Genomic DNA, 25,454 nt, shown 5'->3' on the forward strand with positions numbered 1-25,454 from the left:
GGATTAGTGGAACATAACTAATGAGGAAACAGTATTAGACATGTCTCCCACCTAACAGTTTAGGGACAAACTGTTGGAATCTGATGATGCTCGTAATGATAACTAAGATTTTAGTATTTATACCCAGGCAGTGTGCTGAGCACTTTACAGTCTGTGTCCTCACAGCAACCCTATCTGGCAGTTTAAATATTCTTATGCATATTTTACAGATGCAGACTTTATGGTTTACTGAGGCGAAGTTGCACACCCAAGGTGTGGCAGAGCCTGTGTTCAATCCCAGGTTGTCTTATTATCTAGAGCCTGTGATGTTAGAGCAAAATGTGATTTTAAAAGATTTGGAAAGGGGAAGGAACTCCTTAGCCAAGTTAAAGTCACTTTCTCTAAACCATACTAATTTTAACCTTGGTTAGAGCCAGTACTTTCATGTAAACTACACTGACTTGTCAGTTTAAAAAATTAGGTCATTATGAGGAAGTACATAAAACAGATGTTAACTGGTCCTTCCTGAGAATGTAATGCATTCTTCAGTTCTAATAAGTGTATTCTTTTATTTTTTTTTTAATTTTTTTTTTTTTCAACGTTTATTTATTTTTTTGGGGACAGAGAGAGACAGAGCATGAACGCGGGAGGGGCAGAGAGAGAGGGAGACACAGAATCAGAAACAGGCTCCAGGCTCTGAGCCATCAGCCCAGAGCCTGACGCGGGGCTCGAACTCACGGACCGCGAGATCGTGACCTGGCTGAAGTCGGACGCTTAACCGACTGCGCCACCCAGGCGCCCCAAGTGTATTCTTATATAATGCCCCCTCCCTCCTTTTAATGCCGCATACGTGGAAGAATAAACATTCCCTGCATAGAGCATATCAAAAGTTTATCTAGGTTCCCTGGAGCAACTTTGTGAAGACTATATTAGCTGTGTTGCACTAGTTCCTCACTATCAGATGGTAATGGCTGCTTGTGATAATGGCTGACTGGATTAATTGCTTTGGCAAGATCTTTATACCTTTTAATATCTTGATATCCTGTTTTAGTTGGCAGTTTGTTCAATGAGCTGTGGAAATAGATACGTACCTGAAATACTTAGCCTTGGCACTACATGACCTGCCAGTCAAAATTGTTAATGTGGACTTGACCTGGATTCTTTTGGATGGTGTGGTCTAAGAATATTAACTCTGAAAAGGCACAAACGGTCGTTTCTAAAGTCCTAAAGGTTGCCTTATTGGAACTAGAGAGTTCCTTACCAAATTCCAGAATGTTAAGGCTTGAAAGATAATTTGGGACAAGTGAAATCAGATGTACAACTTGAATCTCTACTTTTTGGAGTGGCATAGCTTTAAATGTAAGTTTATTAGTGCTAGACCATGATAATTTATGGAAGACAGGAGTGTTTGAGGTACATTACTAAATTTTGAAGACTGTTGGAATAGTCATTAGCCTCTTCTATTAACTGCACCCTTGTACCAAGATCAGAAAGGATTCTTAATTTGGTGGGTCATTTGCTGTGACCCAGAGGCCTCATCTAAAACTTTAAATCAGTACTTTTTAATTTTCAGGTTTTATTCTCGTAAGTTAATTGAGTACTCAGTCAAGTTCCATATTACACAAATTGCCTTTACTTTTTCTACCCTATAAGAAAAAACCAACTGGCTAGTATTTATTTTGCTGATGTGTCTTAGGTATTATATTGACTGCAAGAGAAAACTTTGTCCATGCTTATAGAATTTATAATGTGGCATATCTATTTAGACTTTTGTTTTTCATCCATATGAGAGGTGATAGTAACACTAAAATACCTATGGGGGTAGGAAATACTACATGAAAGTCAGATAACTTTTCAAGTGTCTTTAGAAAGAACTCCAGAATGTGGCACCTTCACTAATCATCGTTCACTTATATGAAGTACCCTATACATACAAATCATATTTGAAAGCCACATATAACCTTTAATATTTATCCTTAAAAAATCTTTTCATACCACACTTCTATCTGAATATATGTAGTTAAAGAAAATTGCTTTGTTAAACAAATACAGCACAAATACTTGAGCACCTAGTTTATGCTTGTATTATTGATAAAACGATGGAAAAGACAGGGAAGGTCTTGTTCTTACAGAACTAACTTTCTAGTGGAGCAAGCAAAAGTAAGCAAGAAAAATTTCAGATAGTGGTGCATTATGCAGACAGTTAAAACAAGGTCATATCATAGAGTGAGTGAATGAATGGCTGCCTTAGGTTGGCAAAGAAGGCTTCTCCAAAGATGTGAACTCTGGAATACAAGGAGGCACCGATTTGGGCATGATTTGGAGAAGATGAGGGCATTCAAGACAGGGAATAGCCTGTAGGCCTTGTGGCAAAAATATACTTGGTATCTTCAGATTACCAAAAGAAGCTTCAACTATAGTATTCATGCTTTTGTTTAAAAAAAAAATAGGGACACCTGGGTGGCTCAGTTGGTTAAGCATCTGACTTTGGCTCAGGTCATGATCTCTCAGTTCTGGGTTCGAGCCCCGAGTTGGGCTCTGTGCTGACAGCTCAGAGCCTGGAGCCTGCTTTGGATTCTGTGTCTCCCTCTTTTTCTGCCCCTCCCCTACTCGTGCTCTGTCTCTGTCTCTCTCTCTTTCAAAAATAAACATTTAAAGGGTGCCTGGGTGGCTCAGTCAGTAGAGCATCCAGCTTCGGCCCAGGGCATGAACTCGTGGTTTGTGAATTCAAGCCCCACGCTGGGCTCTGTGCTGACAGCTCAGCGCCTGGAGCCTGCTTCAGATTCTGAAGCTGTCTTGTTCCTCCCCTGTTTGCTCTCTCTCTCTCTCTCTCAAAAATGAATATTTAAAAAAAATTTTTTTAAACATTTATTTATTTTTGAGAGACAGATAGAGGCAGAGCATGAGCAGGGGAGGAACCGAGAGAGACGGAGACACAGAATCCAAAGCAGGCTCCAGGCTCTGAGCTGTCAGCACAGAGCCTGATGCAGGGCTCGAACTCATGAACCACGAGATCATGACCTGAGCCGAAATCGAGTTGGACGCTTAACCGACTGAGCCACCCAGGCGCCCCAAAATAATTTAAAAAAATAAACATTTAAAAAATAATAATAAATTAAGAAAAATAAAAAAAATGTATAATGAAATATTTCAAGGAACACTTCCTGTCAGAAATCTCCTTATACATATTTTGTGTTTTCCAGCACATCTTAACACGTTTGAGTTGGGAATGTGATTCTTTTAAACTGGAACTTTCATCAGACATCCCGGAATTTGCTTCTCTGTTTCCTGTATTTCTGTCATCATGAATGACTGCTCTAACAAAGACTGTGTCATTGGAACACACCTTCAGCTAACAGATTTTTTTCCCCATAATTGTTTTTCAGTTCACTATAGAAGAAAAGCTGACTTTGTCAGTAAGCAAGTCATGGTACATAATAGATCTATTTCTTACCTTGTCTTTGGCAGTTATGAAATTGAATGTTTCCAGTCATATTATTTCATTTTCAGTCATCTGTCCACTGATCAAGTGCCTTGTGGCTATGAGTAATCATTGACTGAAAGAACTCAGCATTGGGAACTTGGAATCAGCCAGGTGACCATAGCAGGAAAGCTCTCTTTAGTTGGATACTTATTTGCTTTTTAGAATAGTTATCATGCATTGAAATATTTTCATGAATTTTATTCCATAAGACCCAGTTTGGGTTGGGATTTTTGCAGAAAATTTATTCCATAAAATTTATACTTGCACCAGACAGGTATACCCTAAGAATCATTCATTCACAAATGCTTGTTGAATACCTGTGCTTTACTTCACTCATAAATGCTTGTTGAATGTCTATACTTGTTTCTGAGAAATATAAAAGGCAAAAAAGGCATAGTCCCTATTCTGTAACAGCCCATGGGGAGAGGGAGCAGACAGGCAAAATCATCTAATACTTTATTGAATTTAATTTCTAGGCGCACTTTCCCCGTCTCCCCCTCAGATAACTCATGGATAGTCTCAAGTCTTTCTTTATTTCTTCTCCTTCCCCTACCTTAATATTTTGGTAGAATTGGTAGAGGAGAAAAATTACTTGTGTTTATATATTTGTTTTTAATTTTCTAAAGGTGGTTTGTAGTAAATGCCAGCATATTGTATCTTACATTCTTGCTACTGCTGATTAAGATGGACAAACTATGAAGTTTATGCATCCCAGGCTCCTATAGTAATAACTGACACTTTTTATAGTCAGAGGAGGTTATGGGGACAGAAGATCTTAGGAAAAAAGTGCATGTTTAAATTCCATGCTTCTCAGATGACCCTTAGAGCCCTGTAATCTGAAAACAGCGTTTCCATGCTGTTAAAATAATTTGGTTTTGGCAATTGGTTGATCTCCAGTTTCATTGCCACCCAAACTTTTGGGTCTTTTTAAATGGTAGGTATAATTGGATTAAGTGAACAACTTTGTTAAACTAGATAAACAGTGACATAAAAAACTGAATACAGAAAAAGTAAAAATAAGGCAGAATTGAGGAACATGACCCCTGGAATATCATCAAAGTTATAGCGGTGTAAAAGGATTAAAATATTTTTTCTTTAAGAATAAATGACAGGGCTCCGGTAGCCCAGTTGGTTAAACATCTGACTCTTGATTTCGGCTCAAGTCATGATCTCATGGTTCGTGAGTTTGAGTCCCACATCTGGGGGACTCAAGTGCGGAGCTTGCTTGGGATTCTTGCTCTCCCTCTCTGCCCTCTCCTGCTCTCTCTCCCTCTCCTCTGTCTCCCTCTCCTTCTCTCAAAAAATAAATAAACTAAAAAAAAAAAATTTTTTTTTTAAATAATAATGGCAGTGACATAGATAATGATGACAGGAGTGGCTTATTGTCAAAACTTTGCGACCCTAAGTAGGAATATTTTTTACTTGGTCTCCTTGAAAGGTGATATTTATGGGGCAAAAAAAGAATAATGTGTTAGATAATCAGAAAACATCTGAAAGTGAGTCAAAGCCAGGAGACCAGAGAAAAGTGATAAACAGGGGAGATTGGCAGAAGTGCTTAAAGTATTTGGGGTTGAAGAGATTCATGTTTCATGTTGGTGGAATTCATTTGTGAGGGAACAACAGTCTCAATTTCAGATATAATTTTAAATATTTTACTTTTTTTTATTATAAATAATATATTTGCTTTTTAAAGAAGACCCTAAAAAGTATTTTAAAACAAACTAACATCACCATAATTTCACATGCAGAGACAAACAATATTTTAGTGTGTTTTTTAAATGTCTGTATGTGATACATGTTTTCCCCCTACCACAACACAAGTATATTATTAAATTATGCTTTAACAAAATATGTAAAGGCTATAATGCCAAGTATGCCTCTAGATGCCAGGGTTTTTTCTTTTTCTTTTGTTTTTGCTATAATTTTGTTACAGTATTATAACATTTTGATGAACATACCTTCTTCCATACAAATCTTTGTTTCTATCTGACTTATTTTCTTCAGGATAGATTCCTAAAAGTGGAATTAAGTGGTATGAAAGCAGGGTGCCTGGGTTGCTCAGTCAGTTAAGCGTCTGACTTTGGCTCAGGTCATTATCTCAGGGTTTGTGAGTTCAAGCCCTGCATTGGGCACCGCGCTGTTAGTGCTTGGGATTCTGTCTCTCTGCCCCTCTCCCACTGGTTCTGTCTGTTTGTGTCTCTCTCTCTCTCTCTGTCTCTCTCTCTGTCTCTCTAAATAAAACCTTTAGAAAAAAAAAATAGGTATGAAAGCATAAATAGTGAGGTTGGTATGTGTTGCCAGATTGCTTTCTAAAAAGATTATTCTGTATTAATTTTTACTCCAGTTCTTTTCTCTGTACCCTCACACTTCTTTGAATACTGCTTGGCATAGGGCACCTGAGTGGCTCAGTTGGTTAAGCATCTGACTTGAGCACGGGTCGTGATCCCACAGTTTGTGGGTTTGGGCTCCACATAGGGCTCTCTGCTGTAGGTGCGAAGCCCACTTCTGGTCCTCTGTCTGTCTGTCTGTCTGTCTGTTTCTGCCCCTCCCTCACTTGTGCATTCATTAAAAAATTACGTTTGAATACTGCTTGGCTTTATTATTGACCGATTTGTTAGACAATGATGTAATTATTTTCATAGCTTCAGAAAGTCTTGGTAAGAGTAGATGTAATTTCTGAAACAGGATTTGAAATCTTTGGAGTAGTCTTTTTTTTCTTGAAAGTTGATAAGAAAGTAAACGACATATACAGGCATTGGAATTAGTAAAGGAGTAATTGTGTTTAATGCTATGAAGTATTTTATCAGAGTAAGAGTTGAAACAAAACATGTCTGGACTAGAGAATATTATGGTATGTAGAATGTTAAAAGATTTAAGGTGATTTTAAGACACTTGTAATGGCACAAAACTGGAGTTTGGGGAAGCTTTCAGAAATACCCTGTGCAGAATTACTGGTAGATTCCTTGCAAGAGAGAAGTATGGTACATAAAAATTAGTATGACTGTACAGGAAACTGAATTAAATGTTAAAAGATGTACATAAGATGGATTTCTGCTGGTATTTTCACCCTCTGCTTCTTTTTTGAAATCTGTTCTCTTACAAAGTCTGGAGAACACAGTGGTTTACCCCTTTCCTTTTCTTGACTGTTTTCTCCCAACATTCCAATCACTTTTACTTTAACAGTTGATTCTTTGAAAAAGAATCTGAAAAATTAGTCTGAAGGAGGAGTTGACGAAGACAGACAAGAACTTGTCAAACATTGTGATTTTAGCTGAGTGATCTCACATGGTCCCTCATCTTTACACCATCTTGATTCTTGCCACTTCTAGACATGAATCCATGACTTACAGCACTATAAGAAAATCACTTCTATTCTTCTTTGCTTTATCCTCCCCCAAATGTTCTATGGGATGCTTTCGCCTTCACGCTTCTGAACTTCCATTACAGGTACACTTTTCACAGCAGAGCTGTTATCTCCTAGCTTGTAATAAGTCTGTTTGGTTTTTAATAGTGCCCACATTCCAGTATCAAGCTTCCCTGTAGTTCATGTGCCCCCTTTTGTTTCATATTCCTTCTTCCTTAGGAAATTAAAGAATTTAGTAGTTTTGTGTATTTCAGCATTTCATCAGCTGTTTCTTTCACAGAGGATTTGAAAAGTACAAAAAAAAAAAACCCAAAACAACTATAAACTATAGACAACTATAGTTTATGTAGTGTCTAAACTATAGAAAAAACAATCTTGTATAAGAATGAAATTTTTTTACTTTAGAAGATATTTTACATTTGTGCGTATGTAGTGGAAGGGTTAAAGGATAAAATGAATACCATATTTTTGGAACCCCCCAAAATTTTATAGCAAGATAGCTTTATTTTTTAGAGGAACAGCTTGGTGTGGAAAAACACTGGCTCTCCTAAAATTTTAAAATTCTGTGACTTAATTTAGGGCATCCGTTTTTTAAAAGGTAAAAAATTATTCTTTTGGTAGTTTCAACCCTCAGCCTTTCCTTTAAATTTCCCTTCACTTCTTTGTAAAAAGGATGAATATTTTTAGTATACTGTCCTGGCACAAATCCTCCTTATAAGCTCAGATTTTTTTCAGCGGTGACTAAAGCAGTGCAGTGCAGTTGCTTCCAAGTTCTACATTTCATCTCCTTTTCTATTGTACCTCCTCCCCCTCTGCAGCTGCTTTGCTGGCAAAGTCCTGATCCTTTGATAGATCCCAATCCCATCCTGACCCTTCAAAAGCAGGATTTAACTCAGCTCACCTTTTAACCTTTCTAATAGCCATAACTCCTATATTAAACATGTGTGACAACAAAGTCCCTATGCATACTAGTTCAGAATTATTTATTGCTTCCCCTCCATTTACCATACAACTCTACCTATGTCTTTCATACTGATGGTTAGATGTCATTAAAGAAGTTTCTTATTGTTGTTTTTAGGTCTTCATCTATTGTTAGGACACCTACCCTATATTTTTAAAGAAACTTGTCATTTCATAAGTTTATTTTTTCTTTGAATTTTCTCCATTTTATTTTTTTAAGTTTTATTTTTGAGAGAGTGAAAGAGTGTGAGTGGGGGAGGGACAGAGGGAGAGAGAGAATCTCAAGCAGCTCCACATTCAGTGTAGCCTGACACAGGGCTCAATCTCATGATAGCAAGATCATGACCTGAGCTGAAATCAGAAGTTGCACACTTAAACTAACTGAGCCACCCGGGCACCCCTCATAAAGTTGTTTATTATGCAACTTAAGATATAGACCCTATACAGATGTCATTAAAAGAAAATTTTGAAGTTGTCTTCTATTTAGGAAACAAGCCTGTGTTTCCAAGTCATGTGATTTATATGCTCTCATATCAGCAATCACAGTTTCTGCTTTGGTGTGTAACTAGTAAGTTGTTTCCCACTATGTGTTCAAAATAGAGTTCTGTTATGTTCTCAGCTCTGCTGTGTGAATTGGATGTTGACTGGTTTGCAGCTTGGGAAAATATACTGCTCTCAAGTCTATTAGGAAGAAAAACAGGCAGCCTTACAAATGGCATCTCCTGCTAGCCTTCCATCGCATTTGTTACATGTCTGGTTCTATCTGCTGTTGGTTTGTTTTTCTGCTTCCTCAGAGTCTCACTTTCAGTTGAGTGCTTCAGTCTGGGTGAAAGGTAGCAGCACAGGAAGCATTTCCCTTGGCCCATTCCCAGGCAGCACGAAGTGTGAGTCTCTTCAGGTGGAAAACTCATCATTTTGTATTTAAAATGCAAGTATTTCAGTGTCTGTGCTTCAGATTAATTGCTGAGTACATATATTTTCCAGTTTTATCTTGTTTTCACTCATATTTCTGTAGACTAAAATTTCATTTATTAGAAGCTCAAAATGGAGGGTTTTTTTTTTACTTATTTTTTACTTTTTAAGTTTTATTTATTTTGAGATGAAGGAAGGGAGAGAGAGAGAGAGAGAGAGCATGCACACAAGCAGGGCAGGGGCAAAGAGAGAGGGGGAGAAGGAGAATCCTAAGCAGGTCAGTGTGGAACCCAATGTGGGGCTTGAACTCAGGAACTTTTGAGATCATGACCTGAGCCAAAATCAAGAGTAGCTTAATTGACTGAGCCACCCAGGCACCCCATTGTGTTTATTTTAATTAAGCCTTTTAAGAAATAAATATTGCCTTTTAGTGTAAGAAAAGCTAAGAATCCAAAGGATGGAAAGATGACTAGTGAAGACAAATTGCACACAATTTGATTAATTTGTATTTAGGATTTCTTCTAAATCAGTTGAACACTGAAAGTATTTAGCAAAATATGTGTATACATACATGTGTGTGTTTCTATATTGCAGATATATAGTTTTTTTATACCAAAGAAAAAGTAGTATTTGGTAAGAATGTTCAGTAGTCCATGTACTTCTGTCATTAGTTAAGCTACTTTTCTTCTTTTCCCTTTCCTATACCTGCCTTCATCCCATAATAATATACCCCGAGATTAACTATGTCAGTGAACTCTGAGAACTTTTGAACAGGCATGGTTGCTCTAAGTGCAGCATTTATAAACTAATCTATTCCAGATGTGATGGCCATCAGGAATTTAGTAAGCTAGAATTAAGTTGCCAAATCATGTTTGAATAGTGAACTGAACACTATACATATTAGACTGAAGAGAAAAAAAAAACACCAAAGCTAATGATAAAAATGGGGCAGGGGTGTGATTTCAAGGGAAAGGATGAAATGAATTGTACTCAATAAATGTTGACTGATTGTGCCAAACACCGTTTTAGGTGCTGGGTGGTGTTACAGGGCTAAAACACAGATGAGCAAAGTTTGTGCCCTAAAGGTATACTGAGACCTATAGTTATAATAAGGGTGTGTGTGTGTGTGTGTGCGCGCGCGTGCGCTGAGATAAATGTAGTTGCAACAGCTGTAATAAATGCTGTTAGAGCCATGTAAGGGGTGAGTGGATAAAGGGCACCTAATCCAGCCTGAAAAACTGAAAAGGTCAAGAATTTGCATTTTAATGGGGACAAGGAGTTCTCAGGCAGATGTGGAGAGGGCATTCCAAAGAGAGCAGCAGAGAGGTACAGAAGTGAGAATATGTGGTACATTTGGGTATAACTTTTCTCTCAGGGTGTTTGAAAGGTAATGGAATCTGAGGTGAGTGGCAAGGAAGAGCAGCTTTGTTCATCAGGGGCTTTATTTTATTTGCCTCATCCTGATTTTAAACGAGCTAATGTCTTGATCTGGTTTGCCCAAGCTAAATGGGTCCCCTAGACATAAATAAACTCTCTCATGTGAGAGAGTTCATGATATTTCTAGCATCATTGTAGAAGGCTATTTTCTAGTTTGGAGGTTAATGATTTATATGTTAATTTTTTTTAAAGTTTATTTCTTTGAGGGGGTGGGGAGAGGCAGAGAGAGGGAGAGAGAATCCCAAGCAGGCTCCACGCTCAGTGCAGAGTCCAACGTGGGGCTCAAACTCACAAAACAGTGAGATCATGACCTGAGTTAGGCATGAGTTGGATGCCTAACTCATTGAGCCACCAGGCACCCCTATGTGTTAAATTTTAAAGGATAGTGAAATAATTCTTTTGTTGTGAAAGTCTCAAAGTGCTCTACAAATTATAGCTCGTTCCGCCAAATATTTTAACACTTAGCCTCACACTGCATTTGATCATTCCCATATAAGCAAGTGGCATTAGGCATTGAGCAGGTACACAATGATAGCAAAATGGATAACAATAGAGAGGAGAATGCATGTAAAACTCTGCAATTGGAGAATGGTATCTGGAGCAGAGCTGAAATAAGGCATATCTCTGTTCCATGACTTTCTACATTCACTTTCCCTTTAGGTGCTCTAAAACCTTATTATTCAAAGTGTAGTCCAAGAACCAGCAGCATCACCTGGGAACTTGGAAATGCAGAGTCCCATGCCCAGCCCCAGCCCTACTGAATCAGAGTCTGCCGTTTAATAAGATCCTTAGGTGATTCCTGTTCATCTTAGAGTTTGAGAAGCACCATTCTAAAGAACAAATCTAAGGGTTTGCAAAGTTCTTTAGTTAACTGAGCTTTCTGACTTTACTGTTTCACAGTCTTGACTTGGGACAGTAAGCTTTTTGAAAATGGATATCAAGGTTACTAGCAATTATTATATTTTCTTTTTCCCAGTGGGTGGATAGAGGTTAGAAATGCAGATTCCGGAGTCAGATTGCCTGGGTTCAAATCCTGGCTCTGCCACTTCTGCATAATTTCTTCATTCGTTGAGGGCAACTACAATGAGCAAAGGGGTATCCCACCACCCCGCTGATCTGTGGTGGAGGTTTAGTTGAGTTAGAAATAAGCCTTTGTTGTGTGTTTGGGGGGTAATTTTTGTCAGTATTATTTATTGTATTCATAATTTCTTGGTCTTAACTGAGCCATCAATTATTGAAAAGAAGGTAGTGTTTGGGAAACTTTTCAACTTTAGCAAAGAAATGTTCTTACTAATGAATAATAGACTTTTTGGCTTCACTGTAAAAAGGTGTATAAGTAGATTTCAAAGTGATGGCAAATCTCATTAAATTATAACCTACTAAGAAATAGTAGGAACATTTTACTATCAGAGCTTAGAGACTTTTACCAGTGCTCTGATCTTGTTTTCTACAGGGGGCAGCTGGCATTTTATGCTATGTGGGAGCCTATGTCTTTATCACTTACGATGACTATGACCACTTCTTTGAAGATGTGTACACTCTCATCCCTGCTGTAGTGATCATAGCTGTAGGAGCCCTGCTTTTCATCATTGGGCTAATTGGCTGCTGTGCCACAATCCGAGAAAGCCGCTGCGGACTTGCCACAGTAAGTTAGCACTTTATTGACTGCATGTGTCATCATAATATGTGGGAATATTTCATTTGTGTTACTGGCTTGAATTGAACATAAAATTCCATAGACTCTTTGGCTCTTATAATTGGAACAGAATTAGCACTTGTCTTCTAGCAGTTACCTCTGGTAACTGTTTTTTATCAGTTTTTTAAATTTGTATTTAATTTTTGACAATGTTTTCTTCCTTACAGTTTGTCATCATCCTCCTCTTGGTTTTTGTCACAGAAGTTGTTGTAGTGGTTTTGGGATACATTTACAGAGCAAAGGTATGTTGTCTACTCTAGTTCATGTTTTAAAAGGCAGTTTAAGTGTTTCGGGTGAAATAGAACAAACTCATTTTATCAAAGTAAACATTTTCTTATGCCTTAACTCCAGTTTAGTCACTGCTTTAAAAACCTAAAGTTGGGGCACCTGGGTGACTCAGTCAGTTAAGTGTCTAACTCTTGATTTCTGCTCAGGTCATCATCTCACAGTTTGTGAGATCAAGCCCCGTGTTGGGATTCTCTCTCCTGCTCTCTCTGCCCCTCCCCTTCTCACTCTCTCACTCCAAATAAATGAATAAACTTAAAAAAAATCTGAAGTTAATTAGAAATTGCACAGAGAGAAGGCCCTGGGTGACTCAGTCACTTGAGCATCTGACTTCAGCGCAGTTATGATCTCACAGTTTGTGAGTTCGAGTCCCACATCAGATTGGCTGCTGTCAGCACAGAGCCCACTTCAGCTCTTTTGTCCACATCTCCTTTATCTGCCCCTCCCTCAGAAATAAATAAACATTAAAAAAAAGAAAGAAATTGCATACAGAACAGATTGGTGGTTGCCAGATGTGGGGGCTTTGGCGAAATGGGTGAAGGGAGTCAAAAGGTATAAACTTCCAGTTATAAAGTAAGTCAGTCATGGGGATGTAATGTACAGCATGGCAACTAAGTTAATAATACTGTAATGCATATATGAAAGTTGATAAGGGAGTAACTTTTAAAAGTTCTCTCATCACGATAAAAATTTTTTATAATTATGTATGGTAAAGGAGTTAATTAGACTTATTGTGATCATTTTGCCATATAAAAAGATCGAATCATGCTGAAACTAATGTTAGATGTCAATTATACCTCAATTTTAAAAAAAGAAAAGAAAAAATACATGTAGTGAACACACAAGTCCAGTTTCCTGGCTTAATAAAGAGTACATACTAGAGAACTGAGCTTTTGTTTTATGTTTAAGAATACTGCAACATTTCAGGCTCTTTTTTCTGAATAGTTCTTTCCATTGAAGTTACCTATATAGGTGTCAAAAGGTTGTGTTTAATGTGGATTCTGATCTCAGGAAGTCTCCTGTAAGCTTATTTGATTATTTCAGTTTTAAAGTATTTTTCTGCTACAGTAATTTTTTTCTACAATGTATCATGTGCTGTGTCATTTGGGGTCTTGTGAGAAGCAGATGCAAAGATGGAATTCAGTATACGCGGATTCTGTTAGAGGAAAGGTCTGTGAGAGAACATGGGGAAGGAACCAGGTCTGACTGAGAACTGTTAGGCCTGATACAAGTGTAATCCCGAGTACTTGTTAGTGTAATTGTGTGGTTAATTAAATATTGATGAAGTCTAAGAAAATGAGTACATGAAAAAAAGAAAATTGAATAATTTGAAGAGGCTTGGTAAAAACAAGTCACTACAACTTTTTTTTTTTCAGTTTCATTACTTAGAGAGAGAGTGTGTGTGTAGTGGGAGAGGGGCAGAGAAAGAATCCTCAGGAGGCTCTGTGCTGTCAGTGCCGAGTCAGACTCGAGCTCTGTCTCACAAACTGTTAGATTGTGACCTGAGCCAGAATCAAGAGTTGGACGCTTAACCAGCTGGGCCACCCAGGTGCCTCAATCACTAAAACATTTTTGATCAAATCAGCTATGAGTACAATTACGTAAAAGTTTAGGGGAAATTATAATAATAATTATAATAATAATTAGTAGAATTCTACACTTTGATTGTGTTGCAATGTCTCTGCAGTGTAAAGAAACCCAAACTGGAAGTCACTGTCAATGTACTAAGGATGTGATTTGTGCAGAACAAATGATAAAGAGCTCTAATCAGTGGATCCTATGCAAAGAAAAGACAGGCTTGCATTTTAAGATTAGTGTGAGGGGCGCCTGGGTGGCGCAGTCGGTTAAGCGTCCGACTTCAGCCAGGTCACGATCTCGCGGTCCGTGAGTTCGAGCCCCGTGTCAGGCTCTGGGCTGATGGCTCAGAGCCTGGAGCCTGTTTCCGATTCTGTGTCTCCCTCTCTCTCTGCCCCTCCCCCGTTCATGCTCTGTCTCTCTCTGTCCCAAAAATAAATAAAAGTTGAAAAAAAAAATTAAAAAAAAAAAAAAAGATTAGTGTGAAATACACATTTCTGTGCTTTAAGCTAAATGAAAATGTTCATTTTTTTAAAGTTTTATTTATTTATTTTTGAGGGAGAAACAGAGAGGGCACAAGCAGGGGAGGAGCAGAGAGGGAGGGAGAGAAAGAATCCTAAGCAGTCTCTGCACTGTCAGCACAGAGCCTGACGCGAGTCTCGAACTCACAACTGTGAGATCATGACCTGAGCTGAAATCAAGAGTTGGACACTTAATTGACTGAGCCACCCAGGTGCCCCGAAAATGTGTACTTTTTCTAAAAGCTGTGATTTTCTAAAAGCCTGTAGTTTTTCTAAAAGCCTCAGTTAACCAACCAACTACTCCTGACCATGCATGGGAGGCTTCTCCATTTGTTAACTGTAGTACAACTGCATTTACCACTAATTTTTACATGTAGGATAATAATGAAAACAACAACAACAATATGTTCCTTGGATGGAGAGAGTATGTGAAAGTCAGTTTAGGGTCATGGTTAGGTCCTTTCATTCCACAAATATTCGAGAGGAATGGTTTTAGAACCTTGTCAAAATCATAGATGGCCTACTTGGATTTCACATCTATATTTGACAAACATATGTATATGGGTACCCATATATATACACCCAGTTGACCTTTGAACAACACGGGTTTTATATGTATAAATTAATGAATTATATGACATAAATTTCTGGACTCAGGGTAGAGATCAGCCAAAGGGTTTTCTTACTATTTCATATAGTCTCTACCCAAGACATGCTAGGGAATATTCAGCTATCATCTATATTACATTTCAGCTCTCTGTTGAAGGAAGGATTCATTTTAAAATTTGATTCATCCAGGCCTACCTCTAACCCCAGACTATTACATTTGATTGATTTGTTCATACAGAATTTCCAGCTAATCCTTAACTGAACTTTATAGGCATACCCTAGTGACTGTTCCACATGAGGGAGATGTTGTAGCCCTTTGTAAAATCCTTCTGGAACTTAAATTAGAGGCTGTTGTAATATCTGATCATAATTCACTTTCCTCATTTGAGGCAGGATAATAGAAACATTAAATCAACAAGCAAGTAATAACTTTTGGACAAGAAAGTTTTCTGTTTCCCCCTTGTTGAATTCTGTTACAGTGTATCTTTTAAAGATCTAGCCTGGGGACTCCAAACTTCTTAAGGGCAAGGCAGTCATCTTTGACTGTCCAGCAGTGGCAAGACACCTGGCATAATAAATGTTAATGAATTTATGGATCTGTTGAATGAAAAAAAAATTACAAGTCAAGACTTCTAATCTTATTTAATATAGCAAAGTGTTCTACTATTCTAACTTGTGAGTATTTAACTTTCTTTAAATTACCTCAGAATGAGAAGTTTGTTCAGATTTCCTCAGCCCATAAATTCCCGGTATGGAAGGGGGAAATACACATTTTCTGATTTCTTTTTTAGAGCGAAATTGAGGACTTCATTTTCCATTGCCACTTTAAAAAAAAAAAAAAAAAAGCCTTTGTTCTGGACATAGAAAAAGGTGATTATGAGTTGAGATCCTACCTTCTGTGCCCATCCTGATGAATGAGGGTCCTGCCAACTTGAAAACCAAGGCAGCTGTTGCCAGCCATTCCCATCTTGCCCCTCTTTCCTCTTTCTTAGTCATTTCCTTTTCTTTCGCCTTTTCTATTTGCCTGCTTTTCCTTTCCACCTAAGTACCATTTAAGGCTATGGGGCGCCTGGGTGGCTCAGTCGGTTAAGCGTCCGACTTCAGCTCAGGTCACGATCTCACGGTCCGTGAGTTCGAGCCCCGCGTCAGGCTCTGGGCTGATGGCTCGGAGCCTGGAGCCTGCTTCCGATTCTGTGTCTCCCTCTCTCTCTGCCCCTGCCCCGTTCATGCTCTGTCTCTCTCTGTCTCAAAAATAAATAAAAAAAAAAGTTAAAAAAAATTTTTTTTTAAAAAAACGTTAAAAAAAAAAATAAGGCTAAACAGGCTGCCTGAAAGTAATTAATTGGGGTATAACTTTAGGGCTATGATAAAGACATAATAGAGGTACTGGCTTGGTTTCGGCTCAGGTCATGATCTTATGGTTTGGGAGTTCAAGTCCTGTGTTGGACTCTCCTGGGATTCTCTCTCTTTCTCTCTCTCTCAAAAATAAATAAACTTAAGAAATAAAAGAGAAGTATTGTTACTGTAATTTATAATTTTAAATCAAAGGCATAATATGCCAATCTAATTTTCAAATCATTGATACATAAGGTACCAGGTAACTGTGGCCCAAAAAAGAATGTATTGGGTTTGCCCCTACTGGTTATCACCTTGTAGTTAAATCACATAACTGGTATAATTACTAAGTAGGTCTAATCATCTTAGAAGGGTAAGGAGAATCTGGTACAAACAAATTTTACTAAATGGTACTTTTCTTGCCATTTAGTGATTGACAGAAATTAAGTTATGAAGAGTTTATTTCCTGTCGCCTAATTCATATAACATCAAACTGCACCTTTTTCATAAAATGCTACTTGTAAGGACTGATTTTTTTCACCTGCTGATTACTTTTGTGTATTTGGCTAAATCGAAACATTGAATAAATAAAATGGAAAGTATGTTGGTATTTGTTCCAAAAGTATCTTGTGGGAGGTCTTTATTTTTAATCTACTTTTGGAAAGGAAAATGAGTAAATCCAACCCACTGAAAGCTTATTTGAAAAGAAAGGCAGTTCATTTATAATTTAGGACATCTGTCTCAGGGTTCAGCTGCTTTCTCTCTCTTGAATAGATTGTTAATCTGTCTTGCACACAGTCTTCTCTTTGAATGCTTATAGTGTGTGATGTAATATGTCTGCATTTTTACCTGAATCTCTGTGGAGACAGGGAGAAAAATTTTTTTCTTAAAAGAAATTCACAAAGATATCTGGCAACTCTGCATACATGTCAGTTAGATTTCTTAGCTGGAGCCTTGACAAATGTTAATTTTACCAGTATTTTTAAGGGACCAAATTCTTTGTTTTGATTCAGGTGGAAAATGAGGTTGACCGCAGCATTCAGAAAGTGTATAAGACCTACAATGGAACGAACCCTGATGCTGCTAGCCGGGCTATTGATTATGTTCAGAGACAGGTGAGCTCTCTTCAGGTGAATTCAATTTTGAGGGCCAGTCACTGTTGGGTCAACCTTAAACTCAGCTATTACTGTGTAAATTAAACATGTATTTTTGTAGCCATGGATAGCTTCATGGTGTGTCTAATATTTTCACCTTCACTCTTGAAAAGTTTTTTCCATTGTCACCTAGTGACTTTTTACCAAAAAAGTAATTAGTCAGAAAGGTGATAATGGAAGAGAGGTATGTGTCACAGGAAAGATGGGATCCTCAAGGGACTTCAAGGAGGTAAGAGGTCTTCATATACCTTTAGAAAGCAAGACCAGAAAAGATAATAGACAAAACTGTTAAAAAAAATTATGGATAATTGGAAATGTGTGAAGGTAAAGAGACTGGTATAGTAGATCCTTATATCCATAAACCTACCTCAAAATTTTCAATTTTTTGTTAATCTTATTTCATCTTTTACCCCACATATCTTTTGCTAGATTATCTTAAAGCAAATCCCAGACATTTCGGAGAAAATATTTGAAATATATTATCATTGGAAATAATATTTAACATGTAAGATATGAAGATTTTTCTTAGCTATAAATTACCCATTGTGGGTAATATGCTTTTCATGTAGAATTTGTAAAGTTACTAGTGGCTAATTAAAATTTAACATCCAGTTCTTTAGTCACTCTAGCCACGTTGTAAGTGCTCAGTAACCTCAGGTGCCTAGTGGCTACTATGTTGAACAAGCAGACACCGAACATTCTTATCATTGCAGAAAGTTTTATTGGACTTAACTGGTCTAGAGTAGCTTAAAGTTCTGCAGTGCACAGAATTTTAAAGTTCAACACAGATCTGTGTGTCTTGGGAGGACTAATATTTCTGTTCTCTTTCCCACTAGCTGCACTGTTGTGGAATTCACAACTATTCAGACTGGGAAAATACAGACTGGTTCAAAGAAACCAAAAACCAGAGTGTCCCTCTTAGCTGCTGCAGAGAGACCGCCAGCAGCTGTAATGGCAGTCTGGCCCACCCCTCTGACCTCTATGCCGAGGTAAGTTTGGCTTCTTGACCAAGACTTGAATCTAGCTTGGTAACCTGGTTGTCTCTGAACTATCTTTACCTAGAACTTCTTTTCTACACTCTTTTGTATGTCTTTATGCTGTTTTATGTTACTGTAAATTATTTTTAAGTACATTGTCTTTCCTTCTTTGGGTTTCTGTTATTTCCATTTCTGCCACTGAGTAGTGATATGTGACCTTGTAGCTTTCACTTTAAAAAAAGACTTTTATTGACGATGACTTTGTGTGTTTCAGGGATGTGAAGCTCTAGTTGTGAAGAAGCTACAAGAAATCATGATGCATGTTATCTGGGCAGCACTGGCATTTGCAGCTATTCAGGTAAGCACAGGGGTTGTTACCAGAATGTGCTCATTCTCTGATGTCAACCATGAATGGTTTTAATCATTAAGTGCATTTAATCTTTGTGTATATAGATAACTTGGAAGTCATTGAGGTACTGGCCGTCTGTTTCCAATGTCTTCCATTTCCTGTCTCTAGTCCTAGACCCATAATGGTTCCAAGAAACCAGAGATCTGGATGCAGGGACTAGGTTTGAGGAGATTTTGCTTTACTTTCTTGACTTGACTAGTGAGTGGCCTGTTCAAAAATACATACCGTTGCCCGGGGCACCTGGGTGGCTCAGTCGGTTAAGCGTCCAACTTCAGCTCAGGTCACGATCTCACGGTCCGTGGGTTCGAGCCCCGCGTCGGGCTCTGGGCTGATGGCTCAGAGCCTGGAGCCTGCTTCTGATTCTGTCTCTCCCTCTTTCTCTGCCCCTCCCCCATTCATGCTCTGTCTCTCTCTGTCTCAAAAATAAAAACGTTAAAAAAAAAAAAAATTAAAAATACATACTGTTGCCCTAATGTATTCTTGGGAGGTATTTTAATAGAACTTCACAGAATTTTTAAAAATTGTACTGCTTTATTTCACTATGGAAATGGAAAGCTTCATTTCAATCTTTTTGTACTGTTTCTTCTTCTGGTTCTTATTTTTCTGTCCTCATGGTTTTATATGTCCATATATGTATATCAGGAACTCCTACTACAACACTAGACTCTTATGCTGATAGGAGCAATTGAGTTGCTTTACAGAAAAGATGAAGTAAAAATGAGGTTCTAACCTCTTCTGTATTTCTGGGCTTAGTTTTATCAGACTAATAGCCATTAAGGAGTCTGTGACATCACTTGGCACATCCAAAAGTATACCATATCATTGTTGGTAGCTGAGAGAACTTGTCTTCCCAACTTCTACCAGTGAAAACAATCTTTTTCCCACCTAATAATGGCGTATGCATAGGAGCTGGTAATTGTTTAATTACCTCTCACTTTATCTACTCCTTCCTCCTCCCTCACCAAAAAAGCCCTTCCACCCACATCCTTAGCCCTCACCTGAAAACAAATAAAGATAGCTATTTTTCTGCTCTGTACAACTACCTAGTTGCTAGTTTCATATACAATGTATCTTAGGGATTCTGTTAGAGGAACATCTTAGAGGAATCTTACAACTGAGAATAACCAACTGTTTAAAATGATTGAGAATCCGGGGCACCTGGGTGGCTGAGTCAGTCTGACTTTGGCTCAGAGCATGATCTCACAGTTCGTGGGTTCGAGCTCCACATGTGCTGACAGCTCAGAGCCTGGAGCCTGCTTCAGATTCTGTCTCCATCTCTCTCTGCCCCTCCCCTGCTCATGCACTGTTTCTCTCTCAAATATAAATAAATATTTTTTAAAAATTAAAATGATTGAGAATCCTTTGTGTCAGATCTAGTTCTGAGTGTTCTTTTGGTTGTTTTTGAAATATGCTTCAGGCCTAGAATCTATTTTAAGAAAGTGTAGTTATCTTTTAATTGTTAGATAAAACCAACGTAATTGCTAGTTTAAAGGTAAGTTGCTTAGATTGCCTGCTGTCTGTGTATTTGAAGAAAAGCTAGTGTATTTAATGAGAAATGCCTTAAAGGTGATTGTTTACTTTGCTGGTACTCAAACAGCTTTGAAATGATTCATTTAAAAGCCTAGCTCTTTATTTGCTATGGTCTCTGCCCTTCTAAGCATTTACTTTGTGGCTCAGCATAGCAGTAATATGTTAATCAGCAGGGATGATATTTTGATTGTCCAAACATTTAGCTAAAAATAATGAAACATGAAGGAAGTCTCTTCCCAAGTGAAATCCTGGTCTGTGCATTCTTAATTATCTTATTTGTGTTAATAAATCAGCACATACTAGCATGCAGCAAAAAAAAGCTTTGAAACTGTAAGGTGCTTGTGGTCATGAAATATACAGTATGTATAAGGAAGACTGATGTACATCATTACTTTAGCTTCATCCCTCATTTTGTTAAGCTTATTAACCAGGCAGATATTTCTTCATTAAATATTTTTCATTGGGGGCTAATAAATATTTTAGCTAGTCTTTTAATTTTTAAGTATGCCTTCTCCTATGCATTTTATACTTAAATTACCCTTATTTAAGTAATGGCTGATAAAGATTTGATGTGTTCAGTTCAGCAAAACTAAGTCAAGGATTCAGAGCTTTCACAGATTCAAATGCTAATGGCTTGAAAATTTTTAAACTTTGGTTTTAAGGGAAAAAAACATACATTAGAAATAACGAAAGAATTTTCCCTAATATGTTTTCTTTTTTTAAAGAGTACCTATAAACCTATAAAGAGTACCTAAACATTTGATACTCAAAATCTGATGTAGATTGGTGCCCTGGGTTTGGAAAACCAGAGCAAAGGTAAAAACAACCCAAAGTGTACTTTTATGCTCATCCTGATAGAGTTGGAGCTAAAAGGACACTTGGAGAGTCTCCAGTCCCTGTTTCCTTCGTAATTGCATTATGTTTTTAATTTCTTTTTTAACGTTTATTTATTTTTGAGAGACAGAGTATGAGCTGGCGGCGGTAGACTGGGGGGGTGGCAGAGACAGAGGGAGACACAGAATCCGAAGCAGGCTCCAGGCCCGAGCTGTCAGCACAGAGCCTGATGCGGGTCTTGAACTCACAAGCTGCGAGATCATGACCTGAGCCGAAGTCAGACGCTTAACCAACTGAGCCACCCAGGCACCTCTGCTTTGTTTTAAAGGCCATGAAAACGAGGGGGAGCAAGGATAGTATGACTAATGACCATCACTGAAGCTTGAACCCTGGCCCATTGTACTCTGCCTTGAATTAGAAAGTGAAGAATTAAGGTTTTCAAAAGATTAAATTCCTCAATCCTGTTATGCAACCTAACAGTTAATTGACACTTCAGCTTAATAAAATACACAATGTAATAACATTGAAATATCATTAGCACTTTCCTTCGGGTTCTAAAGTGAGAAAGCTAAGAGCAATCATAGGAAATATAGTTCTAAATAATGTCAGGAGTGCCTGGCTGGCTCAGTCAGAAAAGCATGCAACTCTTGATCTTGGGGTTGTGATTTTGAGCCCCATGTTGGGTGAGGGATTACTTTATTTTTCTTATTTTTTTTGAGAGGAAGGGGCAGAGGGAGAGAAAGATTCTTAAGCAGGCTCCATGCCCACTGGGGTAAACCCCATGACCCTGAGATTACTTAAGTAAATAAAACTTTGAAAAATAATGTTAAAGATCGAAAGATACTTTTTGGTAGTATCGTATCAAAACTGTTGGAAGCATTGTTTCCTTTGAATTTGAGAGTACTTTGTGGTACTGTTAAGTACCATGTTCTGTTGAATGAAGTAGTGCATTCTGTTGAAGTTCTAAGGCGTAAAAGTGAATTTAAGAAGAAATGTTTTCATGAACCTAATTTACCAATAAAAGCCTGTAGTTCACGTGTTGGCCGTCAGTAGGCCCCGTGGACCAGTCTAGCCCACTACCTCTTTTTGTGTTAGCCACACTCATTTATGCATTATCTGTGACTGCTTTTGTGTTTACAGTGGCAGAGTTACATGGTTGTGACAGAGACCCAGTTTTGTCTCTTGGTTTACAAAGCCTAAAATACTCATTATATTGCCCTTTAAGAAAACATGTGCTAGGGGTGCCTGAGTGGTTCAGTCGGTTGAGCGTCCGACTTCGGCTCAGGTCATGATCTCACAGTTCGTGAGTTGGAGTCCCGCGTTGGGCTCTGGGCTGACAGCTCAGAGCCTGGAGCCCGCTTCACATTCTGTGTCTCCTGTCTGCCCCTCTGCTGCTTGCACTCTGTCTCTCACATTGTCTCAAAAGTAAATAAACATTTAAAAAAATTTTTTTTAATAAAAAAAAAAAAAAAAACAGAAAACACATGCTAACTCTTGCTCTAGTCTAGTTAAATGATCTAGGTTTGAATGGGACCAAAATGATAAAAACAAAAAAACAAAAAACAGGGGCACCGGGGTGGCTCAGTCAGTTAAACGTCTGACTTTGGCTCAGGTCATGATCTCATGCTTTGTGGGTTTGACCCCTGCATTGGGCTCTGTACTGACAGCTCAGAGCCTGGAGTCTGCTTCAGATTCTGTGTCTCCCTCTCTCTCTATCTGCCCCTCCCCTGCTCATACTCTGTCTCTCTCTCAAAAATAAATAAACATTAAAAAAATAATTTAAAAAAAACCCTGAAAAATACTAGTTAATTGTTAAACAGGATTTTTTAATGTCAGAGAAAGATTTTTAGGATTTTGCTGCACTTCTTATTTTGTTAGCCTTTTTTTTTTTTTTTTTTTTAAGTTTTTATTTTTAAGTAATCTCCCCTGGACCCAATGTGGGGGGCCAACCCACAATCCTGAGATCAAGAGTCACACACTCAACCAGTGAGCCAGTCAGGTGTCCCTTTATTTTGTTGTCTTTTTAATCAGCAAGCTATTTCACTTCTTTGAGTGTCACCAGCCTCTTAAATTAACAATTGATCAATTAGGAATTTTATATTTAAAAGATCTGGTCATAATAATAGACAAAAATCTATGTTTTGATTTGACGATATCAAGTATTTGCTAGGTTAAGGCTTTCTGCAAAGTAAATATGGGAAAAATGGGAACTGTCTGTCTTTGGAGTCTTACAAAGTTGGCATGTCCTCAAGATGGATCACCAAGAGCAAACTTTCAGAGAGAACTGTTTCCCAAAGCCATGTTGGTTTTTTCTGGTCTGTATTGCCAAGTGTGAAGGAGGTTGAGACTGCTATTTCCTCCTGCTGCTTCTTGACTGTCAGTTACTCATTAATGTGAGTTAAAAACATAAGTGAATAACACTTCACATTGGGCCCCCACATAGGTAAAATCTAGTGGGCTGATTCTGATTCACTCTTAAATATTTCAAGTAACTCTTCTTTAACATGTTAAACCAAGGCTTGGGAAGCTAATTCTTGAGTGGCTAGGTTTTGTTTTGGTTTAGAGGAAATGAAATCTTGTTAACTTTCTGAAAGTTTTGAAAGTTTTACCCATTTGATAGAATTTTTTTCAGATTATTTAAATTTAGTAAAATGTAGGTCTCCCTCTCAGTTTTACCTTAGTTCTTGAGACCCATTCTCCCCATCCCTCATCAAGTGTTAACCACTGATACCAGTTTTCTGTATATCTTCCCAGAAGTAGTTGTGGTTAGACAGCACATAAATATTTTTTATGCAAATAGAAGCTTATGGTATACAGTTTTCTGCCTTGCTGTTTTATAAAATTGTTATAATTGTATGTTCACATGTAATTTTTTTAAGTAAACTAGCCCCATTGTGGGGCTCAAACTCATGACCCCGAGATCAGGAGTCGCATGCTCCACCAACTGAGCCAACCAGGCACCCCTATACATGCGCATTTTTAAGAAGTAATACAGACAAATCTTTGTATGCCTTGCCCAGTCCCCCCCGCCCCCGGGGTAATATTTTGCAAAACTGTAGTATATCACAACGAAGGTATGGGCACTGATACAATCCACCAATTTTATTCAGATTTTTCATTTCTACCTGTGTATGTTCAGTTCTGTACAGTTTTATGACCTGGTGGGTTTACTGAACAGTTCTAACACCATAGGGATTCTACCTGGTACCTGTTTATAACTAACTGCACCCACCTCCATCCTGTGCCTCCTCCCCCCATACCTTAGGCAACCATTAATCTGTTCTCCATTTCTAAAATTTTGTCATTTCAAAATATATGAATGGAACCATATGGCATGTAACCTTTTGTTCCTTTTTTTTTTTTTTTTTAAGTTTATTTATTTTAGACGGGGGTGGGAGAAACACAAGTGGGAGAGAGAGGGAGACAGAATATAAAGCAGGCTCCAGGCTCTGAGCTGTCAGCACAGAGCCCGATGCAGGGCTTGAACCCACGGAACCAGGAGATCATGACCAGAGCTGAAGTCAGATGCTTAACCTACTGAGCCACTCAGGCACCCCTATAAGTGACTTTTTGATACAGAGTTCCACATTTTTCTCAGAAAAAGGTGTTTCCAGTGTGCAGTTCCAAAACCTTATATAACAAACAATACCTATTTTCCCATAATGTCCCCTACATAGTATATTCTAGAACATTTTAATCTTGGCAGTCAGTTTTTTTAATTACCACTTGCCTCTGTATTTAGCAGTTATTTTTTGCAGTTGCTTGGTATTATATTTAGACTAAGTGCAGATTAGTTCTCATGACTTGAATATTGCAGGGCAAATTTTTATTGCAAGAAATAACTCTAAAGCTAAAATATTTCCAAGTCTATTGTTGGAAAATTTTAATCAGTGAAATTTCAGTATAGCAGAGCTTTGGAAGTGGGCCTGTAGCACTTAGTGATGAGGTTTGGAATATAAGAAGTTAATGTGTAGAGTTTAATGTTCATAAACAGACTCATTCCCAAGCATGAGTAGGGTTTTATCAAGTTTATTTAATTGTTTTAAAATCAGTGCAAGTTGACTTAATTGAAATAAAACTCAGGAACAGAAATGATACTTATTTCAGATCCCATTTGAGAGTGCTGACTCCTTCACTAGAAGTTAACCAACTGAAAGGAATGTGAGGGAAGTGGGATGGGAAGAGAGATTTTTTTTCCAGAAAATCAGTAATTTCTGAGCTTAGCGTTTTTATTGCTTAATTTAACATTGCCTGGGAACATAATTCTGTTTGATTTTATAGCTATTTTGAGGATGTACAGTGAGTAGAAATGTATTTCTTTAGGAATTAGATACTAAACATGTCTAGACTGGCTATAGATATTTACTCAGTTTTCAACAATATCCACTTTTAA

General features: G+C 37.9%; 1 protein-coding gene across 1 annotated transcript in view; it reads left to right on the plus strand.

The window, feature by feature from the left end:
- TSPAN3 (tetraspanin 3) overlaps positions 1–25,454 on the plus strand; it is a 29,604-nt gene that overhangs the window by 2,128 nt on the left and 2,022 nt on the right. Inside the window, exons 2-6 of the mRNA XM_025920024.2 lie at positions 11,590–11,781; positions 12,000–12,074; positions 17,171–17,272; positions 18,148–18,300; positions 18,563–18,646. Of these exons, the coding sequence (XP_025775809.1) occupies positions 11,590–11,781; positions 12,000–12,074; positions 17,171–17,272; positions 18,148–18,300; positions 18,563–18,646 (606 nt within the window). The remainder of the gene's footprint in view (positions 1–11,589; positions 11,782–11,999; positions 12,075–17,170; positions 17,273–18,147; positions 18,301–18,562; positions 18,647–25,454) is intronic.

This window comes from Puma concolor, chromosome B3, assembly GCF_028749965.1.
Source record: "Puma concolor isolate L17-30 chromosome B3, mPumCon1.1.hap2, whole genome shotgun sequence".
NCBI lineage: Eukaryota > Metazoa > Chordata > Mammalia > Carnivora > Felidae > Puma > Puma concolor.